General features: G+C 34.8%; 2 protein-coding genes across 2 annotated transcripts; both read right to left on the bottom strand.

The window, feature by feature from the left end:
- Positions 1-1,123: 1,123 nt before the first annotated feature.
- Positions 1,124-8,010, bottom strand: LOC120338189 (integrin alpha-11-like). The gene is made up of 10 exons (XM_078117116.1): positions 7,775-8,010; positions 6,941-7,008; positions 6,452-6,615; positions 6,119-6,236; positions 5,868-6,039; positions 5,463-5,535; positions 4,966-5,108; positions 4,542-4,650; positions 2,948-3,062; positions 1,124-2,534 (listed from the first exon to the last, which is right to left on the bottom strand). The coding sequence occupies exons 1-10, from the start codon at positions 8,008-8,010 to the stop codon at positions 2,353-2,355; spliced, it is 1,380 nt and encodes a 459-aa protein (XP_077973242.1). The 3' UTR covers positions 1,124-2,352.
- A 5,989-nt stretch (positions 8,011-13,999) lies between these two features.
- Positions 14,000-20,352, bottom strand: LOC120338023 (dimethylaniline monooxygenase [N-oxide-forming] 2-like). Its single transcript, XM_078116993.1, has 10 exons — positions 19,867-20,352; positions 19,651-19,775; positions 18,963-19,098; positions 17,956-18,147; positions 17,700-17,827; positions 17,084-17,226; positions 16,198-16,412; positions 15,615-15,742; positions 15,110-15,232; positions 14,000-14,926 (listed from the first exon to the last, which is right to left on the bottom strand). Exons 1-10 carry the CDS (start codon positions 19,991-19,993, stop codon positions 14,693-14,695), a joined length of 1,551 nt encoding a protein of 516 aa, XP_077973119.1. The 5' UTR covers positions 19,994-20,352; the 3' UTR covers positions 14,000-14,692.
- Positions 20,353-25,736: the final 5,384 nt, after the last annotated feature.

Here is a 25,736-nt window from a genome sequence, read left to right as displayed (position 1 = left end):
ATGGCAATTGTTTATGAACTCAGACATGCTGCTCAATAGTGTTGTGCAGTAGTCGGCAAACTTCATATACTTGCAGGCCAAGTATAAACATTTCCGGTAGCGCGCGGGGCGCAATATTTCCGCCTTCGAAAAATCGCTACAATAATTAAACTTGCGATGCTGACTGGGCATATCGAGCAACCCGGTTTTGGAATGCGCAGGAAAGAAAAATATTTTCCCGTTCAAGCACTTTGGAATGCTCGACGCTCCGTTTCCCAGACATTTTTAAATTTTAAAAATCGAAATTAACTCGAACGACATACAACTGACGCTACCTGTTACAACAAGCGCATTCGCAGTCAGCAGTACTTGTCACCACATAAATCCATTTAGAGACAATATTAAATTTGGTATTATTTTTTTGTTTTATGTATTAAATGTCGGGTCGTTCGAGGGCCGCAACAAATCAGCTCGCGGGCCGCATTTGGCCTGCAGTTTGTTGACCCCTGGTGTTGTGTTTGTCTGGTTTACTGTTGGATGCTGTTTATTATAGTCGTCGGGTTTGTGGTTAGATTGTAGAGGTTTTATTACGGCCTTGTTCGTTTTTGTGTCACCTCTCTGCGGACCGGCAGTAACTTTTCCGCGGACCGGCAATGGGCGCGGCCCGGTGGTTGCCGACCACTGGCATATACCATTAGGCAAGGTAGGCTAAACCTCGAAGGCCTTGACAATCAATTTCGAATTATTATTCATTTTAATTCGTTTTCAAATTGTAAAGGATTGTTCCGGAATTATTCTAGTATAAAAATCTATATATCTCATATTTTTTATTCAGGTTGATAATTCTTGTTCCAATTATTTACCGTTTAAAAAATTGAAAAAATACGGCCTAATAAATGAATTTGTATAACTTTGAATAACTCTCCCCCTATGACCCGGCTTGTCCGTGGGACATATTTTTCTGTCCCATTCGCACCCTATCCCATAGCAATTATGCCTGTCCCATCCCGTCCATTGGAATTCTTATTGGAATAAAATGTAATAAAAATTGTTAAATTTAGTTTTAGCGTCTACTAAATAGGACTACATGTACGAAGAGATATGCAAAACAACAAAATTTACGGACTTTGTTCACTTTATATTCATAACTATTACACATGTGTCCATCAGCCCCTTCACGAAGTATGTTGTTAATGCTGAATATGTTTTGCCCTTTATAACTAGCAAGAGAGCTATGCTCAAATAAATGGGCACGAAGTTCATAACGAAATGTTTTAACATCATTTTCCAGAAATTCATACGGTTTTCGTGTCCCACGTATCCCATGGGGCGTGGAGGGCAGAGAAATTTTCATAAAAATACAGGTTTTACGTCTCCTTTGACGAAATAAAAATTTAAACGTCTGAATCAATACGTTCTAAAGTTATCCCCCATTCTTGATAAAATTGTATAACTTTGGTGTAGGTACTAACTTGGTAATTAAAGCTGCGCGATAAAAGTGGAAGCAAAATTATTTTCTTTATTTTTTGAAAATAATATTCCGGCAGCGTGTGCAACTGCCAGAACGCAACATTTTGGCGTATTTTCACGTAGATGCAATGGGTATTTCATTAAAATACATAATAAAATTGATTTAAAACAAACCCTCGTTTTAAAACAGGCTGTTTTTTAGAATCGATAAAAACAAAACCCTTACTGTATGCCTATACTAACAATATTGTTTGTCGAATTTAATTTGGTTGTTATATAAATGTTTGGAGATTGGTCAATATCCAATGGCAAAATGTTTCAATTGAAATCATATCTGTATGTCTTTATTAACGTATATACCACAATTCATCGTTTTTTATTAATTTTTATAAAATATCAGCATTTCACATTTGTTGTTAAGAGAGAGCTCACTTACGTTTTCGTAAATACACTATTATGCTATGTCAATTTTATCTTGCAGTTTTTTTATTGTTGAACGTTATGTTACAGTTTGTCAAGATTGATGGCTTCAAATTATACAAACAGTAAAAATTACTACTTTTCCACTCCACCGTTCAACATTCATTGATGAAACCGATGGACTTGTGCATCATACTCATTTTTATCCCTCATTAATTGATAACGAAGCGCCTTCATCTTGTATATTTTACAATTATTTTCGAACATAGACCGTTTTCCTTTAGTCAATAGTCAACTAAACTTTGCAACTTAACTCGACATGAAACTCGGTTTTCATCTTCAGTGGATTCACTTACCATTGTGACACTCTGTTATGCGTCAAAGTAAACCAAAATTGAGGTTAAGGGAGAGTATAAATAAAATCTTTTCCGGCATCGCTGCATCAGACAGAAACATCATACACCCAAACAAGATACATTGCAGTCACAACTCACAAAAATTACTTAAAATATAGCAATTAAAACAGAAAAGAAAATACCCAGTTTCGTAAAGATATAAACTTACTGTGTTATTGTTTTCATCTTTCAATATAGCTCCATAATGGGACGAAAATCCTGTCTCGCCAACTTCCAGTTTAAATGAAGCGTTGTCATTGTGATGCGAAGCTGGAATACAGGACAGTGAATAAAATACAAAAATTGAATATTTCGAAAAATTATTCTGAGTTAAACTAATTTTACACGTAAATTTTAGGATATACACACATTGCAGTATAGACAGTAATTCAGATTTCTCTTTAATAAGCAAGAATCGCACAGTTGTTCTGCCGAAGCGCCGAATTTGTGAAAGTTCGTTTATTACTAGAGACCAATGCTCAGACACGTGACACTTGTGGATTTAAATTGATCAGCGAACAATTCATTTTTGTACTGGCAGATTTTTCTGAAATACAACAAAATGTGGAGTAGCAGGGGACTCCAGTTGGAGGAGACACATGCATACTTAAAAACTGAAAATGCAATTTATACTTAAGTCAAACAGCATGATCACATGCCAGAAAAACAACACCTTGACTCACATTCTAACTGAAAACTCAAGATTTCACTTTGAAAATCTTCAACAATATCATTCAGTCCTTCAAAATTTTCAACTCTATATACTCTGACGTCAGTATCTGTTCCCGTGGCAATCACCTTAGTATTTAGGAAAAATTACATAAACAGTTTGTATTTTGATTACTCTAGTCCAGCGGTTCCCAAACTATGGGTCGCGACCCACTGGTGGGTCGCAAAAAGAATCTTAGTGGGTCGTGAAAAGATGGGGAAAACTTTGATTAATTATACTGGGTATTAGGATCAGTGCCGACTCGAATACGTAAATCTTCAAAAAAAAAAAAAAATTCAATTCTCATCTCTGAAAGTTTCCTTTTGCCAATCTTCTCAGAGGAACAAAATTTGCTACACAAAGAATGACCATGTGAATTTTTTACGCATAGCAGTTTTGTACACGGTACAGCATGCACTTCTTGCCGTGTTTCCCAGAAATTTAGACAGGATTTAGATTTATTTTGAAGAATAACACTAGTTTTCTTTGGAAGAGGCCTTTTGGGTTCATTTATCAAAAATAAAGTTACCTTGTAGAAAATCACGAAATTTTTTAATGAACATTATATAAAAACCGACATATATCATAATTGTGATATCACACAATCATGAATAGTGGTGTGATCTTCACATTACCTCAGGTAATTGAACCTTTCCTCTCCCACACATTTTAATTTTTTTTTTATTGGTAGCGTTTAATTAAAATCATTTTAAAAATTCGAATTAGGTCTTATATTCAAGCCAGGTCTTATTTTTGAAGAAACACGGTAGTTTTGCGATGATGAGCCATTGCTGTGTTCTGTGTTATGTCAATTTGTTTCCTCAATCAACGTTTTATTAAAGTTAAATGGGTCGCCATGAGCTGTGGTGATAAATAGTGGGTCGCAACTCTAAAAAGATTGGGAACCACTGCTCTAGTCTATAGCAACGGTGGGCAAACCGCGGCTCGCGAGCCGCATGCGTCTCGCCTGAGTTTTTATGCAAATTCAACTAAGAGAAACTGTAGCGTAACAGTTTTTTTTTTTAATTATCAAGCGATTGGAGAAATTTTCAGAAATGATTTAAGACAAATTATGTTTTAGTATGAAAATCGTAGCGTAGAATTTGAAGGTAAATCAGTCAAACGATAAATCTTACATCACAATGATCAAATGTTTGTTGATGCGTTGGCACATATTACCAAGACTTTTAAAAACTTTTAGATAGGATGGGAACACACAAGTCAACTACTTCTGGTATGGCCTCGCGATAAATACTTTGCAATATTGTTATTATACGTTTGTGCAAAGTTCATTTCAGGTCACGGTATTCTAATATCATTAATTTCAAAAATTATGCGACTTTCACATATTTCTGACTTACCACATGCGGCTCTTATCCTAAAAATTTTGCCCACCCCTGCTCTATAGTATAGAGTAGTTAGTACCTGGTTAGGGTTCAGATTGTTCGTCATCTTAGTGCACATACTTCGGGAGCGCCAAATCAACTGCTTAATAGTCTATTCCTTAAGCTAGGTGAATGCTAAATCTATATACACTATGCAAAGTTTATTTAATAAAGTATTATTACTCTTAGTTCATTGTCATCAATTTCTTGTCCAACTCCAACCGCATATGGAACAACTCCAATGTCACGAAGTTGTTGAGCATAAAGTGTTACTCGTTTCGAATATATTGAACTGAAAACATAAAATTCATATGAGTCACTCACGTTCAATAAATAACTTGAGTAATATTACCTTTTTTAATCGTTAACCAAGCGAAATTGGGCGAATTGTCGGATACAAAATAGGCGAAAAACTCCATTTGCACATCATCATATACCTTAAATACCAGCCCTTTTGTTGTCTTTTCTGTTTATTTTCAAACAACTGGCAAAAATCGTAAATTTTCAAATCTAAAAATTTGTCATATTCTACTAAAAATGAGGTAAGAATTTTTATACATTATTCAGCAATACCAGAGTTTATTACGAAGTTCATAAATTTTCTTACCGTCCGTCGGTAAGAAGTATCATAACTTGATTATTGGTCGAAGAGTTATATCTTTCAGATTGTGTGAAATCGTCAACGACTTTTTTTAATGCAGCACCTGTCATTGTTCCACCCATGCTAATATTTACATGCGACATGGCTTCCTGGAAATAGATTATATATATTTCAAATTACTATAGATCTCTATTATACATAAAAATGAAATTCTATTGGAAAATTCATTGATTCACCAAGCTTGATAAAAATCCAGCATAGAATTTTGCAAAAGGTCTTTCGTTCGGTCGTTTGGGTACAAGAATTACTTACCAGTCCAAATAGCCTCGGATGTATGCTGGAAGGATCTTGATTTCAATTCTATCGGTTACTTGGAGTTGAAAGACCATATGACAAACCATTGCCCAACAATTAATTATTTGTACGAAATCAGCGATGTATTGGAATTGTATCAGTAGTCTATAATTTCTATAATTTTAGTTAGATTGCTTAAATATACTTGCTTGAAAGTCCTCCAAATTTTGAAACTCTCCTAGTTTTAATTCCGTTTTGATGTAATTTTTTCGATTTTGGGGACTGTTTGAATAAAAAATCACATTAAAATGAAAACTCCAAATGAAATTATCAAAAAACAAAAATCAGTCAGCGGTCTTAATACACACCTGAGAAATTGAGAGTTGGTTATTAATTTAATATATTTAACGCAAGATGACTTGATGTTGTCGGGAGTTCCGCACTAACTTTGGGTTTACGACGGCATGTGAAACTGTGTTTATTTTAGTTTTAGAATGTAATATTGTAAACTTTTGTGTCCGAAACTGCCCAAAATTTTAAAGCCTCATCGACCTGACTCTATCGAGTCAGAAAGTACAACACAGTTTTACTCTATATAAAATGAATCTATGTACCTTTTCCATATAAATGTTGAATACTGAATGACTCCAACGTGTATTGTACCCTTTTCTATGTCAAGCAAGGCCGTGATATTCGTTGCAAAATCTTTAATCTTTTGAAAGTGACCGACTACTGAAGCCGAACCATCAAGTACGAACATGACGTCGACTGTTTCCACCCCGCAAGCTGCAAAAATAATCCATACTTTTTGATGCTGATATTAATTAGGAGAGAAAAATATTTTTATAATATCATATTGTTTTACCTGCATTTCTTGACCGTTTATCCATATTCCACGTTTCTCCAAAATCAGAACTTCTATAACAAAATCCCGGTAAATGAATTGCAGAAGAGCAATTCTTTCCTCGTGTTGCAGAGCAAGCCTGCGAAGGAGAAACATTTGAGTTAACAGCGAAAATTCATCTAAACCTAAGTATTGGCATATTACAGTGATAGGTTTGATGGTTTTGAGTTGGCTATGAAAGCATCTGATATAAATCCTAAATAATATATCAAAATATATATCTAACGGTAAAAAGAAGTCTGGTTTTGGATGGTATCGGAATATCTCAGTTAAATAGTCAATGTTGATAAATACCGTCATTTCTCCATCAGGATTTGAAGAAACACTTTTCCCAAATACATCGCCGGGGAGTCGTTTTTCTGGATGAATTGGCACGCAAGGTGAAGATATTTTGGAATCATTTTTTTCAATTACGAAAATGTTCTCAATTTTGCATTCATAAATTCCTCCTTCCGGCTCTTAAACAAAACAGATTGATAAAAAATGATATAGTTTTAAGATTATCATATTTATTTATTTTGGTGGAAAAAAGGAAACTAAGGTGGCGTGAACGGATAGTTGATTAATACCACAAAGTATCAATTTTTCCCCAAAAAATCTAATAGATGTTATTTTGATATGAATTTCAAACAGCAGAATTTTAGATGGATTGATGTTGAACAGTAACGACTCCAGACCGAAAGATTGTTTGTTAAGAATCGATTATGACTGACTGACTAAAAAGGACCGATGTAAAACATCAATTCGACTTTAAAAGTATATATACGTTTAATATTGAATTACTTTTTTCAACGTGCGGATGAACTGAAGACCGATTTGTTGCTCTGTGCAGTGGTGATCCTACGAGCAATCTGTGAATTATATTAGTGGAATGAATTAGGCATTTGAGCAAACAAAGTTAATACCTTTTTTATCGCCTAATTTCACTACTACTGTTGCGGATAGTTTGTCCGAGTATATCGGATTTTTGTCATATCAGAATCGAGGCTGTGAAGAACTGATATGCGGACATGCTACAACTGGGAGGCACGATTTGATCGTCTCGCCAAATTGACCCAGACTGATAGATTAATATTTTCAGATCCGAACTTATTATAATTGATACTATATTTTATAAATATAAATACAAATCAATATCGTTGATTACAAAGTGTTGAGTTTATTTATTTACTCATCCCCTTAAACTTTATAAGTATTGCACTTTGTTATTATTGCTTCAACGATTGCGAAATTCATCCTACCAGTTCAAAAATCAGTCTATATAGAAATATAGATCTCTCCAGATAAATTTTTATTAACAGCATCAAGTCAAATTAACAGCAGGAAGTCTTTTACAAGCGTAGAGAAATTGAATCCCAAACATTACTAGAAATTTAGCGCTACAAAAGTGTGTGTACCAAAACCAAGGTAACTAATTTTGTTCGCCTACTTTACATCAAGTTGTTTAAAGGGATTGAAACTTATGGGCAAAGGGTATTTTAACTTTGCTAACACAGACAGTCCATTAACTCGAATTGGAAATAAAACGCGGAAAATCGGAATAACCCCAACCTGGAACACGCACTACGGTGTATACGAATTAGAGAATAGAAATCAAATTAAATCACTGACTCCTACCTTGCCCTTGTTATATTATTTATGTCGACCATGTTAATTCCGACAGTATATCCAAAATACGAAGTTGTATCGGCAATATTACTACTGGGTTGAACTGTTAAAAGTTTTGTGTTAACATCAGGCGACGAAATGATACCAATGTGATTTGAAGAAATGTCCACGTTAAACGCCGCAGCAGACGACAAAACCGCCAACAGAAACAAGATAAACATTAACTCTGATCCGGAGTTATTCATATCTCACGTCGTCATTGCAATTTTTATATAAATAAACTGCAAAAAGAAAAATTGCTTTATTTTCGTGCCTAGGAATTGGCACATGGTGACATTAAAGCTGACATGGACAAACTATGGCCAGCGGGCCAAATCCGGCCCGTTAAGTAATCCAATCTGGCCCGCCTGATGCTGCCAAACCCAAACTAAAACATTTTTTGATGTTTCAGCTAAAAATAGCTCGAGGAATTTGTTGAGATTGTGATTAAATTTAGTTTTGGCGCGAGGCTCATATTTTTTCACTTTTGCATTTGTAACACTGTGAATATTGTTCATAAAATGTAACTTTTTACGCCACACTTACATGGCGCGCCAGTCTAGATAAACAAAACCCTGGTTCAAAAACCTTGCGACGAAGACGACATTCATTTAATAGAATTAAGAAGAATGATGACTAAAGCAAAACAAAAGCTATATTGATAGATCGACCAACTCGATACGAAATTTATAAGGTTAAAGAAATGCCTAAATGTTTTGCATTGTCACGATCAGATCTGAAATACCTCATTGCAAATTGAATAATGCCAAATGACCACCCATATTATTGCGATTTCCGTGAGGTGACATAATCTATTGTGTTTACAATGTAGTCATTACGCTAATGATCATGAACTCCAATAAAACAATTGACAATATGAAAAATTATGTAATTTTTAAACTAATTTTGTCACGATCGCATTCGATAATCAATAATCTATAAGTTTGAAATTGGTAACAGCCACATAGGTCGGGTTTCAAAAAAACATTGCGCACACTGCATCGATATATCATGACAGGAATAATCACAAAACATTATAGAATAGATGAAAAAAGAAAATATGATCACAAATTTGCCGTATAATATCCGATTACGGATTTTACCGAAGTCTATCTTAAATTATAACAGACATTAGAGATAATAAAATGAACGCATATAACATAACTAAAACACCTGATTATTAATAACAACGTTCGGTTTAATGAATAAATATCAATTCAAAATATAAAACTGTGATATAAAACGCAAGCTGGTTTATGAGGTAAACAATCAATAGATTTATTTTTATTTTATTATAATTTTTTTTTATAATTAATAAAATAATATTGATACAGAAGATAGTGAGAAGCGTGAAATAAAATACAATACTGCTTTGTAGATTTGAACTAGCCACTCCCCATTACGGTCTTAGCTGCATATAGTTAGCTTACTGATATAAGAACACATCACGCAAATTATCTTAAATGATCTTCGTTTGTCATTCGTATTTCCGAAACATATATCAAAATGAATCCTACATAATTATCGCAATCTGTATTTGGCGTAGGATCAAAATTTGAATATATTTGACAGCATCTACAGACTTGTGTGGTTTCGAATTACCGTACAACTTCTATTCAAGTAAGGTTTTGAGTGTGCATGATCTCAGGATTAATTATTAAACTTGAAGTATACTGTAAAGATCGTGGATTATCTCAACACAGGACAGTAAATTCCTATTCCTAACTATGACGAAAGTGACGTGAGACCCTCAAGTAGAATATTTCCTCACGAGGTAGTTCTTGCTTCAACCACCACTTTTATTCGAATGTAGGCTTATATTTTTATTTCACTGGATCTCGCTCAGTCCCGTGCTGTTGATTAATTCACGCGGGACGACCGACTCTACACTTCTAATACTTTGGATTGAATATTACCGATTCCGCATCTGACCTTTATTTCGAACTTTAACTAAGGCAGAAATAAAGTGGAATTATCTATATAATAAGCAATTTTCATATTCCACATTCTACATACATATATATGTATAATTTTTACTATGCTACCACTAAACCATTAATGGTCGTCGTGATAAGAATAGACCTGAAAACGGAAGTATGGATACGGAATAGTTATAATTTATTTTTTATGATTTAATCAGTACTTATGTCGCAAATTTTTTGGACAAGTGACAAAATAGCGTCAGCCGTAAATCGATTTGTCTAAAACTCTCATTAAGACAATATTGATCAGGCACGTTTCAATATGGGAAATTATCATTTCGCATAAATTCCAGTAAAACGTGCTCGGTTTTGCATTCAACAATCGATGATTTGCGAATTTCAGCAAAGTTAGTTAATTTAACTGATTTTCAATCTACTCAAAAGAATCTGTATTCCTACGTTTTGTTGCTAATTAAAAAGCGGGTAATGGAATAAAAAAGTATATGATATATATTAACAAAATCTTTGTTATTGCAGATTACATGTTAGTATAAGTAATAATGTTTTGGGTTTATAGTTATGTAATCTATTTTGGTAGCATAAATACATAATCAGTAATATTCAAGTAAAAGTCATAGAAATTACAATTAACGTAAATTTTTACGTTGATTGAATTCTCACATATTGTAGTCGACCTTTTTAAGCGAAGCATTGTAAGATAGGCGAAGGAACGTTGAATAATGACAAAAGACTCCAAAAAACAACAAAATCGAAAATGACCTGAGTTTATTGGAACGACTTCGCGATCTACGTCAATAAACCATCGATCACTCGTTAATGAGAATAATTTAAAGGTTACAGACTTAAAAGTTGAACCTGCTCGAACTACATGTTCGTAAAGATTTATAATCTGGTTAGTCTTTGGTCTTGTGCCCATTGGAAACATTTCAATCGAAAAGTAAACCAAGCAAATATATTTTTAATATTAAATGTTGCGTTTGGTGTTATATTATGAATAAGTGAGGGTTAGTTAGATATACCTCCGTTATGATTTGAATATATACAAATAAAGTAGATGCATGGATAATCACATAGCTCCAGGGTGTTCAATGCGGGTCTTTATTTTGAACCCGGGATTTTGGGTTTTCAGGTTTCATTTTCCGCCGAAACTATACGTTTCCAATTATTCCTCAAAATTTTCATTCTATATATTTCGCTTCCGATTTATTACATAATACTAGTTCTGGACTTCTGGTGAGTGTATTTTGGACCGTAATTTACTGCTCAAATTGTACTGTAAATACTTTCGAGGATTTTGGATGAATACATGGCCTACATACAAAGCAACCTCGCTGGATAATTTATTATTGATCAAATTTCACCCACCATTACCATCACCCATTACGACATCGAACAATAGTACTTGGCAACTATATAACTACTATTTAATTGCCCAAGGCTTTCGCTGGCCGCATATGGACCATGGGTCGTACTTTTCTTACCCTGCTTTATATTGTACTGAAAACCCGGATTTCGCTGAAAAACGGGTTTATCCGGAATGTTGCAGCTCTCATTGTGCTATACACCGCTATCAGTTGGTAGAAAAGGGAATGCCTTCTGAACTAACCAGGGTTTTGCGTGACATGGTAAAAATTATTAATTTCATCAAGTCAAGATTGCTGAAAAGCAGGCTCTTTTCTTATGGGAAGTTTCCACTGCAATCTATTATTGCATACAGCTGTTCGCTGGCTGAGCCGAGGTAAAAGTGCTTGTGAGAGTTTTTGAATTATGGGAGGAACTATTGGCATTTCTTGAGGAGGACAAACTTAGTTTGTCTTTACATTTGCACGAGTTAACATGCCTTGCTTATATGGCTGATATATTTTGCAAGTTGGATGAATTTAGCTTACGCATGCAAGGCAAGTAGGAAACTGTTTTTTCAGTCAAAGATAAAATTACCGCCATGAAAAGAAAACTAAAATTTTGGAGTGAAATGATGAAGATCAACGACCTATCTTGGTTTTCTTCCCTGCAAGAATTTCCTGTAGATAGAAAAGTCACGATAGATGGCCCTGTGAAAAACAATATTGTACGACACTTGAACGAACTTCAACCAACTTTTCTCCAGTATTTTCCCGAGGTTGTAACCCATTCAGTAATTCGACTGTTTCGTTCACTGGCAGGGCCATGGAAGAGTTTATCGAACTTTCAAGTGATGGCCACAGTGATTTCCCTACACCCCCCCTATAGGGGGTGAACACCCCCCCTAAAATTTCAAACACCCCCCCCCCCCCCCCCACCCCCTAATTTTGAGGTGCGATTCCACACTGAGGGGTTCTAAACCGCAGTCTGCGGGCCAATTACGGCCCGCGTGACGATTTTAAATGGCCCGCCGAACTTGAGTGAAATAGTTTAACCCTTCGTGTGGTACCTTTTGAGTTTTAGATACCGTCTATTGTTACATCATTATCAGTTTGGGCACGTTTATTTCATAACAATTGAATTATTCCGGTATCTTATGTATAGGTATGGGTATTATGATTACACACTGCAGTATTTTAGATATCAGCCATATATTAAGAAAGCTTAAAGATGTCACAAAACGAAAACTAGGCACTGAAAACAGACGTTTTTTAGATGGATGACAGCGTTTTTATTTCTTTATTGAAAAGAATCAAACTTCAGCGATTTGTCTTCTTACAAAATATTTCAGTTCTGAAGAAATACAACATTATGCGACATTATGATCAGTTGACGAGCGTATTTCAAAATTTAATTCATACAAAAGTCCAACAAACATGTTCAAAAAAATTAGAAATGTGTAACAAAACAAAACAAGCCATAAGTAGCCATTCATACAATGCCAGATGAGCAAGTAACTTCATTAGTCACTATCAGTTGCAAATTACTTGTTGAAACGTAGTAGTATATATTTACGGTTGAAAGCCGTTCTTGTTATCTATTCCCCGAGAATTCTATCAGCTAAATATTATAATTATTGATTTTATTACATAACAAACTGCGATGCTAGGTGTATCTAAAATCAAGCTTAGAGCCTATTTTGGTGCCTATTTCTCAAAATTTTCTCAGGAACCCCAGCCGTTTCGTCCCGCACTTTTCCTCGCTCCCCTTTTCTGGCCCTACAATTTCATTCTGCTGTGGATTTGGGCTCGCCGTCAATATCTCGAGGCGAGATAAAAAGCGTAGGTGGCTAAAAAGTTTGGGAAACGCTGCTTTAGAGAGTTATATCAAAGGCTCATGCGAACCGTATATTTCCCAGCTTCGCATTTTGGCGGATGTTTCCAAGTTTTGAAATAGTTGAGATTCGTGTAACTTTGAGCGCTTTATTGCAAATACGCTTTTAACAAATGTGTCGTAAATTTGAATAGGTCTTGGGGTATTTGTGAATCTCGAAAAAGTTAAAAATGGTAGTTCATTTTCAAAGAAATAGACTGAAGTATTCAAAAAACTCCAACAACTGATCAGTTTTAACTGGCTTATCTAAAATACAACATGGGCAAGCGACTGTATTGACAGATGTGGGCGGCATAGTTCATGTAATTCTTTTAGTTGGTAAAATCTCGTTGTCGTGGAGTGGTTCTCAAAAAGGATTGTGCAGGAGTGCAACATAAATCAACGCAATGACCTTCGAGTCAATTTAAGGTAAGTCCCTGATTCATCTACAAATACTTTGTTGATAAATAATTACCTGAAAACCAACAAAAGGCAAGCAGTGACTTAATTTTATATGATTCTTCATCAAACTATTATGAGGTTAATTTTCCAAATTATCTTCATTTCGTATCCGCAGATTTGAGCTCCTGACTTTCTAAAGCAGACGTGTATAACGAAAGAATTTCACATATATATTCAGCATTCCGAGATCTTACAAAAATGCAGATGAGTACGCGAAAAACGCGTTCTACTAAAATTCTTCGACAACTGCATCTCAGTAGAATTTTCATATTAGCACTTTCGTTCGAGATGGAAGCCACGTTATAAATAATTTCCACAGGTTTACACTAGAAGTATACAGCCACGCATGCGATTGATCGCATTCTCCCATTGGCAGTTACATACAAAATTGATTTTTTTTCTTTTCTCGTGTAAAATAAACAATTTCAATTTTCCTGGTTAAACAAACTGCGTCTCATACACCCGGAAATTCTGAGAAAAAAGATGTCGTTTTACGACAGTATGTGAGACCTTAAACATCGTTGTCCTTTCGTGGTGTAAATGAATTTTATATTTTTCATATTATCACAATAAAAAATTCCAACTTGCATTGTTCTAATCTATGAATTCAACTTCGTTTTCAAATTTCTACATACGTTTGCAAAAAAAAGTAGAGGCTATAGTAGCATATATATATATATACATAAACTAAATCATGAGCGTAAAGGAAACCATGCATTTTTTGGTGAGAAGTATCCATAAAAGCCTAGTATACAGCGACAATGAAGTCCACTGACAGTCGATAGCAATGTTCCCGATACTCAAGAAGGATGGGATGGCAAATAAATGAGGAAAAAAGAAAAGATTGGCATCTCCCCAATGGTGAAAAAGACAAACTGCGTAAGCCACAGAATAGGGTTTCAGAAGAGCGATAGCCGCGCCAGACCACAAACAAATTCCAACTGTAGGATAGAACTGAGTCCATCCACCACCGACAACACCCGAAATCACTGATAAACATATACATGTCGCTGTACGAGCATGACCATTTGTACCATAAAAAGTTCAGTTATAGAAATATAGGCTATGCTTGACTTGGAAATGCCTAATCGACGTTCAGAGTCCAAAATTTATTGTACTGGTTGTCAGCAATGTGGTAACAGTAATCAGCAGTTTATTTTAACACCATACTAAAATACACTTTCTTAATAAACAATACAAAAAGGGGTAAATGGTACTTCGGGGTGAATGGAGGCGCGTCACCATCATAGTAAAAACTATACCCAAATCGTTAATCACTCTTTTTTGCTATAGCGTAGAAAAGTGTATTGGGAATTGCATTTACAATTCGATTCTCTGCATCCTTCCATTGATGACGTCCAAGCAAACGATAATGGTATGACATATATGGACTTGTGTAAACCGCAACTGCTAATCTTGGGCTGCGAATAAACAATTTCCAAAACGACGGATAGAATCCGCCTAATTTAGCTATCCTGTCTTGATAACTAAATCCAGGTGTAACCTGCAATATAAAATACAACGATTAAGATGATACATCTCTTGAACGTGCGAATAGTTGTGTAATTCAGACCGACTATTTGTTTTTATTTCCCTATTTAACACCAAATTGAGTCTTGCTGATGTCCATAACGACAAATTTAATTCAGTTTTGACGGTATAAACTGAACCGTCACTCCAAACTAACCCGAAAAACAAAAGAGTCTCCTTCTCCGCTGAAAGCTCTTCTTTGTCTCTCAAATGTTTTTCTCATTTCTCCAACAGATGGTAGCTTCCTAATTCCACTCATTATTTGAGCTATGTATCTAGTCTTAACATAAATATAAAGTTTCGATAATATTCTCAAAAGAATGTTAAATTAGTAAAACATTTAAAAATTTATTTATATTGAAAATTAGCGGGTTCAACCGCCTTTTTGCCGCTCCAGGAGTATGTGTATCAATATGGAAGAAAACTATTTTGTGTAAAGGGTCTAAAACCTATGGGCAGGGAGATATTCACTTAGCTAACACAGACAATCACCGAACTCGTAATGGAACTAAAATAACGGAAATCGTAATAAAATTATAGACTAGCCCTAACCTGGTACACATACTTCGGGAGTACCCATTTGTTTTTATCAAACGAGTATCTGATTTATCGCGGAAATCAAAATATTTGGTCCCTACTAACTATCCACAATAAAAAGGCACCTGGCATTCAACAGGAGGAAGAATAGATCCAATTAAGCCAGGTAATAGTCCGGCTACTGCCAGCGAAGAAGGATCTGATAACTCGTAAGGAAACATCCATTCAAATAGTTTCAGCTTTGAACGATCATCTGTAAAAACAATAACAATGCTAAAAAATCGATCTATTTTTTATAAACCAACACAAGAGGAACTGACAAGCAAAGCTTAAACAGTGCAGATATTATTTATAGTCTTTTTGCCCTGAAAGATCTAAATTTAGCGTTCAGCTAATAGCGTTTTAGGAAAGTCCGTTACAAATGAGGGTTCAGATTTTCAAAAACAAAATTCTAAACTTTACTCTAAAAGTCAGTTAACGACGGTAAGCCCATTGATTATAAAGAAGAAAAAAAACGGATTGGTTATTGCCAGACGATAACGTACGATTTTCAAATGTGTGTTAAATATATATGGTGAATAATGCAATTAATTCAACTATCGTTATACCAAATGCATGTGTTAACTATAAAAAACCATAAATATCTTATACACGAATTTTTCTTAACAAAAATGTTACAACAAACATATACATGCAAATTTTACCAACCTGGCAATATATCATCGCTAATAAATGGAAAATTGGAAGAGTAACCAACACAGCAAATTATGACGTCTGCACGCTCAATTGTACCATCAGAGAAGTGAATTAAATCCTCAGCGATTTTAACAATTCCAGGTTTCATTATGATTTTTCCAGAAACAATTCTTCCATCAATTTCGTCATTAACTATTATATTTGATGCAGCACTAGTTGGGCTGGTTCTACATACACAAATAACTTATTGAAATTATACGACAAATGTACGTAAATTTCAATTACATCGATTAAGTCGCTGCACAAGTTTATTCAGGTGCTACAGCTGTCAGAGACGTAGCCAGGGGGTGGTTTTGGGGGTCGGACCCCCCCCCCCATTTGAAAAGTAAAAAAAGGATCTTTCTGTATCATACATAACAGTTTTTCGTATCTCGAAAACGCTTATTAAACCCTCAGGACTCGTGAAAACACACGTTTTCCGGCGTTAGGCCGGACCCGCTAGCTGTTTTGATCTTACTTGGCAACTCGAAATTTCACCCCCCCCCCCTTTTTTTTTTCTTTGAAAATTTCTGGCTACGCCCCTGATCAGACTTACCTCGCACAGGAGTAAGATACTATCTTGCATTTTTATTGAGACTCGAAAGGATGGTTTGTAAATCTGTTCACTGTCGTGAATATTTAGTTGTGTTATATTAACAAATAAATAAAATGTTACCATAGAATTATTATTGCAATTCTAGGATCCAGATAATATATCAATAGAAAGTGTGTATATTGTTAATATGTAATCAGAAATTTAGTCTAAAGAGGGTGTCGTATTGATCTGTCATGCTGGAAATAAGTTTCGATAAGATTTAATATGTACTAAAGGTCCTATAAATGTACTTAAGAGTAGTACCTTGGCTCAATTCCCAAAGTTATGTGATTAATGCCCTCATTCATTCTTCTTCTAGCCATCCATTCTCTCCAAGATTTTGGTAAGAATGTTTTCAAAAACATTCCAAGTCGGGATCTCCCTACCATGTCACGTGGTAATCCGCCCTGAGCAAAAGAAAAATATTTGTTAATTTTTAGGTAGTCTACCTAAAAGTCGTACTTTGGCTCAATCCTCAAGGTTATGTGATTGATTAATGCGCTCAATTTCATTTTTTCAGTCATCCAGCCTCTTCAAGATTATGGTGAAAATGATTTCAATATTTTTCCAAGTCGGGATGTTCCTACTATGTCACGTGAGGGAAAACAGGATTGAGCAGAAGAAAAAATATATTTTTATTTTTAGGTAGTCTTTATTAGATCGAAAGTGTGGCTTTTTGTATTGAACTTCGTTAAAACAGACTTTGTAAGGGCAAGGTCAGAATCAATACTTTTGGTTTTCTTTTTAATACTGTTGGATTATATCACTGAGAAGATATATTCGTGCAGTAAAAATTCGAATAGGCAACACAATATTTTCTGTTCATTTTTAGTCCAACCAGATAATTTATCACGTGATATTTGAATTAACAATTACATACTTGAGACACTCGCGGGTTTATCCATGATCCGGTCGGGGAACTGATGATAGTTGGATCTGCAACTCTGCTTATATCCACTGCAATGTCAGCTCCAGAGTTGCCGAAGCCAATGACAACAACTTTTTTACCTTCGAACGAATATAATTTTTTTAACCCGTTTAGCATATTTTACCAGATAATTTACCACCGATATACATTCAAGCATTGCATGCGATGGAACAAAATTCTTCCCTAACCTACTTGGAATATAAATTACCTTTGAACGGTGCTGGAGTATCGAACTCACGAGAATGTAACACTATTCCTTTGAACGTCGAAAGCCCATCAATATTGGGCATTTTTGCTCTCGAGTTCGCTCCAACACAAACAATGATCGAGTCAAATTCGGACACTTTTTCGGACAAAGTATTCATATTCATTGTAGTAATTTTCCATCTTCTCGTGTGGGCTGAGGTAAAATTCAAATGAACGTTTGATTGAATACGACGATAGAAAATTCATCTACTTGACAAGATATTTTGACAAAAAGTGGACCTGCAGATCGTTTTGCTATTTCTTGTTTTCGTTTTATCTAATAAAGCAATCGTTTTCTAATTTCAGCAGTTATAAGTATAAGTTTAATTTGACTCCATAATCATCATTGCAGACGATAAAATAGTTGATTAAAGCAAATGAATAAAAATTCATTATAAAATCAGTAAAGGCTTGATCACTTCATTCACCAAATTGGACCGAATTATAGTCCAGATTACATCAATTATTAATTGTTACTGGTAACAGTATATTTTTTAAAGCCGGACTATTACCTGGCTTAATAAGTTAAAGAAATGTGTTTCAAAGGGAGATGTTATTTTTTGAAATTTTTTATATTTTTCTGGTCTTCGTGCATATATATGTTTTCTAGTTCAATGTAAAATTGCAAAAATAAGAATAAGGATTGGTAGTTTGTTAAAGTGTTGTTGTAAACCCACACTTTTTTGTGGATTTGTTTTACTGAACAAAATGAAGTTCGCTCATATTGAAAGACACGCGTAAACAATCATTGATCAGAATGACTTTTCGCCCCAGGTAAAACAATGTACCATCAGTCAATTTAACAACACCAATAAGATCGTCTTCTTATTTCCCTTCATTGCTTCGAAACCTCAGAAGAAAATCGACACTTTGCAAATGGAATACTAATTCATGCTGTTATTGAATATAAATTTATATTGTAATTGTTCTAAATTAAAAACCATAATTCTGATAAAAAAAAAATATTACCAGATTTTTGCGATTCTTGTTCTTCAACATTTGTAACTTTTGTATTGAATGTAATATATTTCTCCAGATCAAAATGCGCTACATAGTTTTTTAAATATTCAAAAAGCTTGGTGTGGTTGAAGAAAGGTGTGTAATGCTGTTAAAAAAATTACTGTGCTTACTACAAGTTTATTAACCATATTACACCATCTAAATTATTTCAGATTCCATTTACTTCGTAATTCTGTTAAAACCAATTGCATGGTAACCGTGCCAGAGAAGTTGCTTTAGTATTAATGAGTAACAACGACGTGAAAGTTAAGCAAACTATCAAGGTAACTTTGTCTTCAAAATATAAAAACCGCTGTTCAACAATATGATTAGAAATTCATAACAAACAGCAGAATACCTGGTGCTACTACAGTGTGACTGCAAATTGAGTGTTTATCCCTAAATTAAAGGTATAGAAATATGCGGCATTCATTGGAATCGGTAAAGGCCGAGTTGGAACTCAAGCTATACTACTAGTTTGAGATATATCTCGTGGTGTTATACAGTACTGCTCAGTGGCAAATCGACTTCCCATTTGGGTATAAATATATAAGCATAACTGATAGTTTGAAAGCGTCAAGAAAATTATTGCAGTTCGGCAATAATTTATATAACCTAATACAGGATAAACATAAACAGTGTACCTAAGCAATATTACCTGAGGGTAGGGAAAATCACTGAAGCACGACGCTTCTTTGCTAACATTTGTTATGAGTGATTCATACAACCGAGCTCCCTTCTGGTCTTGATCCCTTTCACATGGTTTGTAATTCCAGAGTCCACCTGAAACAAATTTTTAAATTGTTCTTGACGTTACAACGAGTAAACGTTGTATAGGCTATCCCGTTTATAAAACCTCTTTCAAAACACTTACCGATATGATTTTGACTTTCATAGCAAACTGGTTCTAAGCCTTCCTCCAAGCAGGACTTTAGCGCACTAATGCCTGACACCCCTGCACCTATTATACAAACTCTTTTTTCCATATGTAATAAACTCATGCCTGTCAATAGTGATCAAGTATTATGAGCCAATAGTAAACGTGTTACTGCCTCTGTCTGGACGCACCACGATTTATTTTGCAGTTGCATTTGGAAATGCTTTTAAAAGCAGCGTTGTTCAGACATGTTTGTTTTATCAATATTGATAACTTTCTCTTTTAAGTTCTCAATTCATGCTTTACAGACCAGCCATGCTTGGTTAGGTCTGTGAATAAACGTGGTGTAACCAGAAGTTACAATATATCTATCTACTTTGAGTCTCAGAACCTCTTTAGTTGCAAACAATGATATCAATTCACGGAAATTTCTCTATAAAAGCAATCACTAATCAGACACAATGCACTGGAAGTCTTTATATTTATATCGAGAGTGCCGTAGGCAACGTTCCCTCTAAGCTGCGCAGCTGGCGGAAAATCCCCGTGCAGTAAGCCTACTCTCGTTTTGCCGAGCACTACATAAGTAATAAAATGTTTAAAATGTTGTGTTCTTTTCCATCTTTTCAAATTTTCCGCGCAGACCTTTTTTAAAGCTCAAACGGCATTCTATTCCGCGCAACTAAGCAAGCTCTTAGAGAAAACATTGGCCGAAGTTGGAATATTTTGAAATATATAGCTTTTAACTGTAATAAAATACCACCCATTTTATTTTTTGACAAATTCTAGGCAAAGGAGACTTTTCCCAACGTTCAGATCCTCGAATTTCTGCATCAATATAGTTTCTACTTCAGTAAATCTGTCTAATTATTCTATTTCTTCGTTTTTTGGAACACTTATAGGATAAATAAAAGTCGTAGAAAATGGGGTCCTTCGTTGCTTTTCCTGATGATATATTCTATGTAAGGTCTAAACTTACCCCTAGTCACTTCAATAGTTTTATGCAGCCCCGCAATATCATCAAGAATAGGTCAATTTGAACAGAAAAAATACTGAATCTCAAATAACATTCTTTGCTAGGAGATATTTCAAACAATTTACGATTGAAATCCAATATCGTCGGCTCGTCGCTATATCTTTCTCTTTCTGAGAACATCGGGTAGCCCATTGAAGGTACATAAGACTTTCACATCAGGAGTATGGCCCTCATCTCAAATGATCCATCACCTGCATGTCCATATATATATATAAAGTCGTATAGACCAGGGTGGTCCAAACCGAGGCCCATGTCACATTTACTGATATAGGTAACAATCGGTGATAACCGAAAAATAGCATTTTGGTATTGTTTTTTCATAAAAATGACAGGACAAAATCTTCAGACACATTGTCGCATCACTGACGTCGTTGAATGTACTAGTATGGATAGATGAGACAGTCAGTGAACAAAAGTGATTTTGGCAAGGTAATTGAATAGTGTGCTTGGCCACCCTAAACTGGTATAAAAGTCAGTTATTCGAATTCGACACCCCTAATGGCTTAAAACTTCCACAAATTGATTCTATGTGGTCTTTCGGTAATATTCACAGACAACTAAATATCAGCCTAGCCTTATACTCCCTGCCTAATTGTATTTTTGTTATCAGCGCAAAACAGTAACACTAAAATTGGCATCCTAAGGTATTCAAGAATCTTGCTGCTCACTAATACAAATATATATATTTCTGTAACGTCTCACATTTGCCGAAATTTAGTAATCGATCAATCTGCAGTGATTTAAAGTTTCTTTGTAAACATGAGCTATGTTTACCAACTCGATATGAAAGAAAACGCACTTGCTTGTAGAAAACTAAGCCCTAATGCCTGGTATGCCTGTAAGTTGTGTCAGTGCCAATAATCTATAATCTAAAACGGCATGTTATCGATGCTCGGGAGCGCTTCATTTATGAAAGCACTTTCTCTGTTCTAAAGAGACTGAATTATAATACAAGAAACAGGTTGGGTGACGAAACATTGAAAGGCAGTTACAGACTTTCAACGATCAACATAATTGTTGATATAAAACGATAAATAATATTCAAATGTCTTGGGACTAACGAGGCGCGCGAACAACACAAAATTAATATTGTGGCCCCGGACGCCGAAACCTTGGACCTCCCTGGTATACCCAGACGTTCTGTATCTAAGGAAATTTCACTAAAATTCGTGAAAGCGCTAGAATTTGTAAAAATATTTCAATTATAATATGGGAAAAGATGGTCCGGTCCCTATATGCGTATCCTTCCCGTATTATTATTGCACATACGTTAGCGGAGAAAACCCTAATCTGACTTCTCGAAGGTCAAAAAGCACACAATATATTACAATGCCAAATGTTTGTATATTGTAAAGGTTACACTAACAAATTGAATTCAAACGCATATATTGAAATATATACACTTGAACCTCAATACTAGTTTTATGGTTAAAATCCGAATCAGTAATAATGCTAAAACATGACAAACACCATGTTCTCAAATAAATGCCGGAAATACGTCAAAATTGGTCGATATAAAGCGCATATATATATATACTATTAATACAAAGGTTGAATAACAGTAAAATTCATACCTGGAATTCAGTTGAAGCTACTCCAGGGGTTCGACAAGGGTTGTCTTAAATAGTATCACGTTATATGAAATTTATATATTACACAGCATATGTAACACTATATTTATCCGCAGATATCCAAACTCAAGTATGTACAACTCCAGTTATTAGTTTTCCTGCAGATTTCACTACATGTAAACATTTTAATCAACTCGCTCTATGGTTCCGTTTTTTACGTTCAATATTATTTGTCACAAGGTCTTGTGTGTTGTATTTTGGGCGAAGTACCGTAACAGAATCTAATTATATTCGCCCTTACTAGCGCATTTTAATATGCTCTCTACTTATGGAATATATTAGGTTGTTATGACAAACGTAAAGCGGCCTAAATTATCATCACTCGTCATGTGCGACCTTAATATAGGACTGAAAGTGCCTGAGACCAATGAGCATATATACCAGGGGTGGGCACAATTTTTTAGTATAAGAGCCGCATGCTGCAAGTCAGAACTTTAAAAGAGCCGCAGTATTTAGAAATTTATCATTATTATTAAAATACCATGAACAGAAAAGAAATTCACACAAGAGTCTAATAACAATAAATAGATAAATGAGATATCGCGTGCATCTAACAGACATACATACAGACAAATACCTATCAACATACTTACCGATCAAAATCGATAAGTAACAAGGCAGCTATGCTCAAATATATGCACAATTTGAGCTCATTTAATTTGTGTTTCCTTATAGCTGATTTACAAGGGTAGTCTCGTAAGAAGTTTTCATGATTCGATTCATGGTGCCGTTTAACATTGCTGACTTTATTCTGACTTAGTATCTTATGGCAGATTGTGCACAAAGGTTTATACTTCTGACTGGTAAATGCGTATTCTTCTTCCTATTTTGACTTGACAACTCTGTTTTCATCTTCGTACTTTCGTTTCTTAATTGAGGACATATCGCACAGTAACTTAGAATAACTAACCGCAATTGAGCTGAAATACCGCCGACGCATCAATAAACATTGCATATTGTGACGAAAGATTTGCTGACTTGACTGACTTAAATTCAAACTACAGCGATTTTCATACTGAAACATAATTTGTCTAAATCATTGACGAAAACTTCTTTACGACTATTAATAAATTAAAAGAGTTTACATTAAAGTTTTTCTCTTAGTTAAAATTTGGATAATAATTTATGTTAGCGAGAAGAGCCGCACAAAAAGTCTGGCGAGCCGCGGTGTGCCTACCCCTGATATATACAATGAGTGGAAACTTGCAAAGATTTGCTCATTATGGCATTGCTCCCTGCATTTTTTACGTCCAGCTAAATGGTTCGTTGCATATTAAGAAAACGCATTGCTCGCTGCCAAATCCCTTGCTTCAGCCGAGTCAGGTGCGAAATTGGCCGTATTGAGGTCTTTAATTCTTCAATACATATTTGGTTTTGGGTTTCGAAGTATGGTGCGCTGAAAGCATACAACTATGAGCATATGCTTATTGGGAATGCATATCTATTAGACAGAAAACGTATCTACAGAACAGAATATGAACCAGTCGCCGAGAGGAGTGCGGTTATTTATGTATTTATTAATTGATATAACATGGGATTTACATATTTATCCAAGGGGAGAAGAAAGCCGAAAAGAAGGCCTAAATATATGGCGAACCACGGCCTCTCTCAATCATAGCTCTGTGCTCCATATGAATCACATGGCTCTGCGAGATATTCGTTTACTTATTAAAAATACTGATTTTAACTATAAATTACTCTGGTATATCTTGCCATTGAAAACAAAAGCCAGAAATTGGATAAATAGCAGAGAATGAAATGTGTGTATTATGTAATGGAGAACCTGAGTTTGTTTCACATATTTTCATGTATTGTAAATTTACAAAAAATATTTATGAAGATTTTGTTTTAGATATATTAAAATTGATTAGAATACATTTTGTTATCAATATGATTCTTGCATATTATTTAATTTTAACCTTTTTTATCCTTTATATAGTCGTATAGATACTGTTGATTTGGATGCAATGGTATGTTAGTCGTTGGTGTCCATGCACTTAGTATGAGCATAGCCATCTTGTTTCAAAGATACATATTGTAAAATCTTGCGACACAACGACCTGCTTAAATACTAAACGACATGTAATTCTTTTGAGGCCGCAAACTCAATGACTAATATAAAACAATCATTTTAGCCTACATAACGTTTATTCCCCCATATATTACCCAAAAGTGAGAAGGCGGCGCCTGTTCGTCCCCAGCGTTTACATTTCAGTACCAAAATACACAATAAATTCACTTAAATAAATTTAGTAACTTTTTGTTGAAAAGAAAATGACCCAAGCAAGTTTAGAACTTGAGCTAGAACTTTGCTATAGAAGCCACTGGAATTTTTGTAATGAATATAAAAAAATAAAGCCTTCAAGCGAAAAAGGCAATCTTTGAAAATTTAAAAGCAAAGGTTCAGTAGTTAAAGCTCTTTTTTCACAAGAAAAAAAGAAATATTAACGTAACGATCGGCAGCAACAAAGTAACAAAATGTATTGATTAATTAAAGAGATCAAATATATGAAAATGAAAGTCAAAACGAAGTAGTACGCAGAATTGCCACAAGTTGACGTCATCGCACACACAAAAAGAATACCGAATGCCATAGATTTTGTAGAAATTTTCGAAATAAATAAAATTAATGATGTTTTAGCGAGAAATACAATCACTATTCAAAATTTCCAATTAGTTGTAAGGTAAATTGGTCCTGTAGAGCAGCGTTTCCCAAACTTTTTCGGCCACGGAACACTTACGTTTTTTATCTCGCCTCGCGGAACACCAAAGAATGAAAGAGTCAAATTTATAAATAAAAACGGTGTAATGTAGCGGTTCCCAATGGGTTCTCGTGGCAGGTTGCCAAATGCGCCGCGAAAACTAATAACATTGTGTTAAACATACCTGAATATGATTGAATATTTTACATATTGCATTTATTATATATAAATGTTTTATTGTTTCTTAATTCAAGTGCTGTGTATATGAATCAATTCATTCATTTTACCATTCTATGTCGTTTACTTTCTATTACGTAGTGTTTGCCTTTAATGTTACATCTAATGAAGATAGAAGTATTTGCCCCACTTTCGTGAGCTGCTGACCTGCAGTTTATTTATCTACTGATTTTTTCAGAATTTCAAAGTAAAACCAGGCAGAGATGGAGGATGAAGAGTTGACCTTTTGTCTTTATTCTATAATCTACTTGTTTGCCTATATAG

Source organism: Styela clava, chromosome 10 (assembly GCF_964204865.1).
Source record: "Styela clava chromosome 10, kaStyClav1.hap1.2, whole genome shotgun sequence".
NCBI lineage: Eukaryota > Metazoa > Chordata > Ascidiacea > Stolidobranchia > Styelidae > Styela > Styela clava.
Note: the sequence above shows the minus strand (reverse complement) of the source record. Positions and strands in the feature narration are given on the sequence as shown.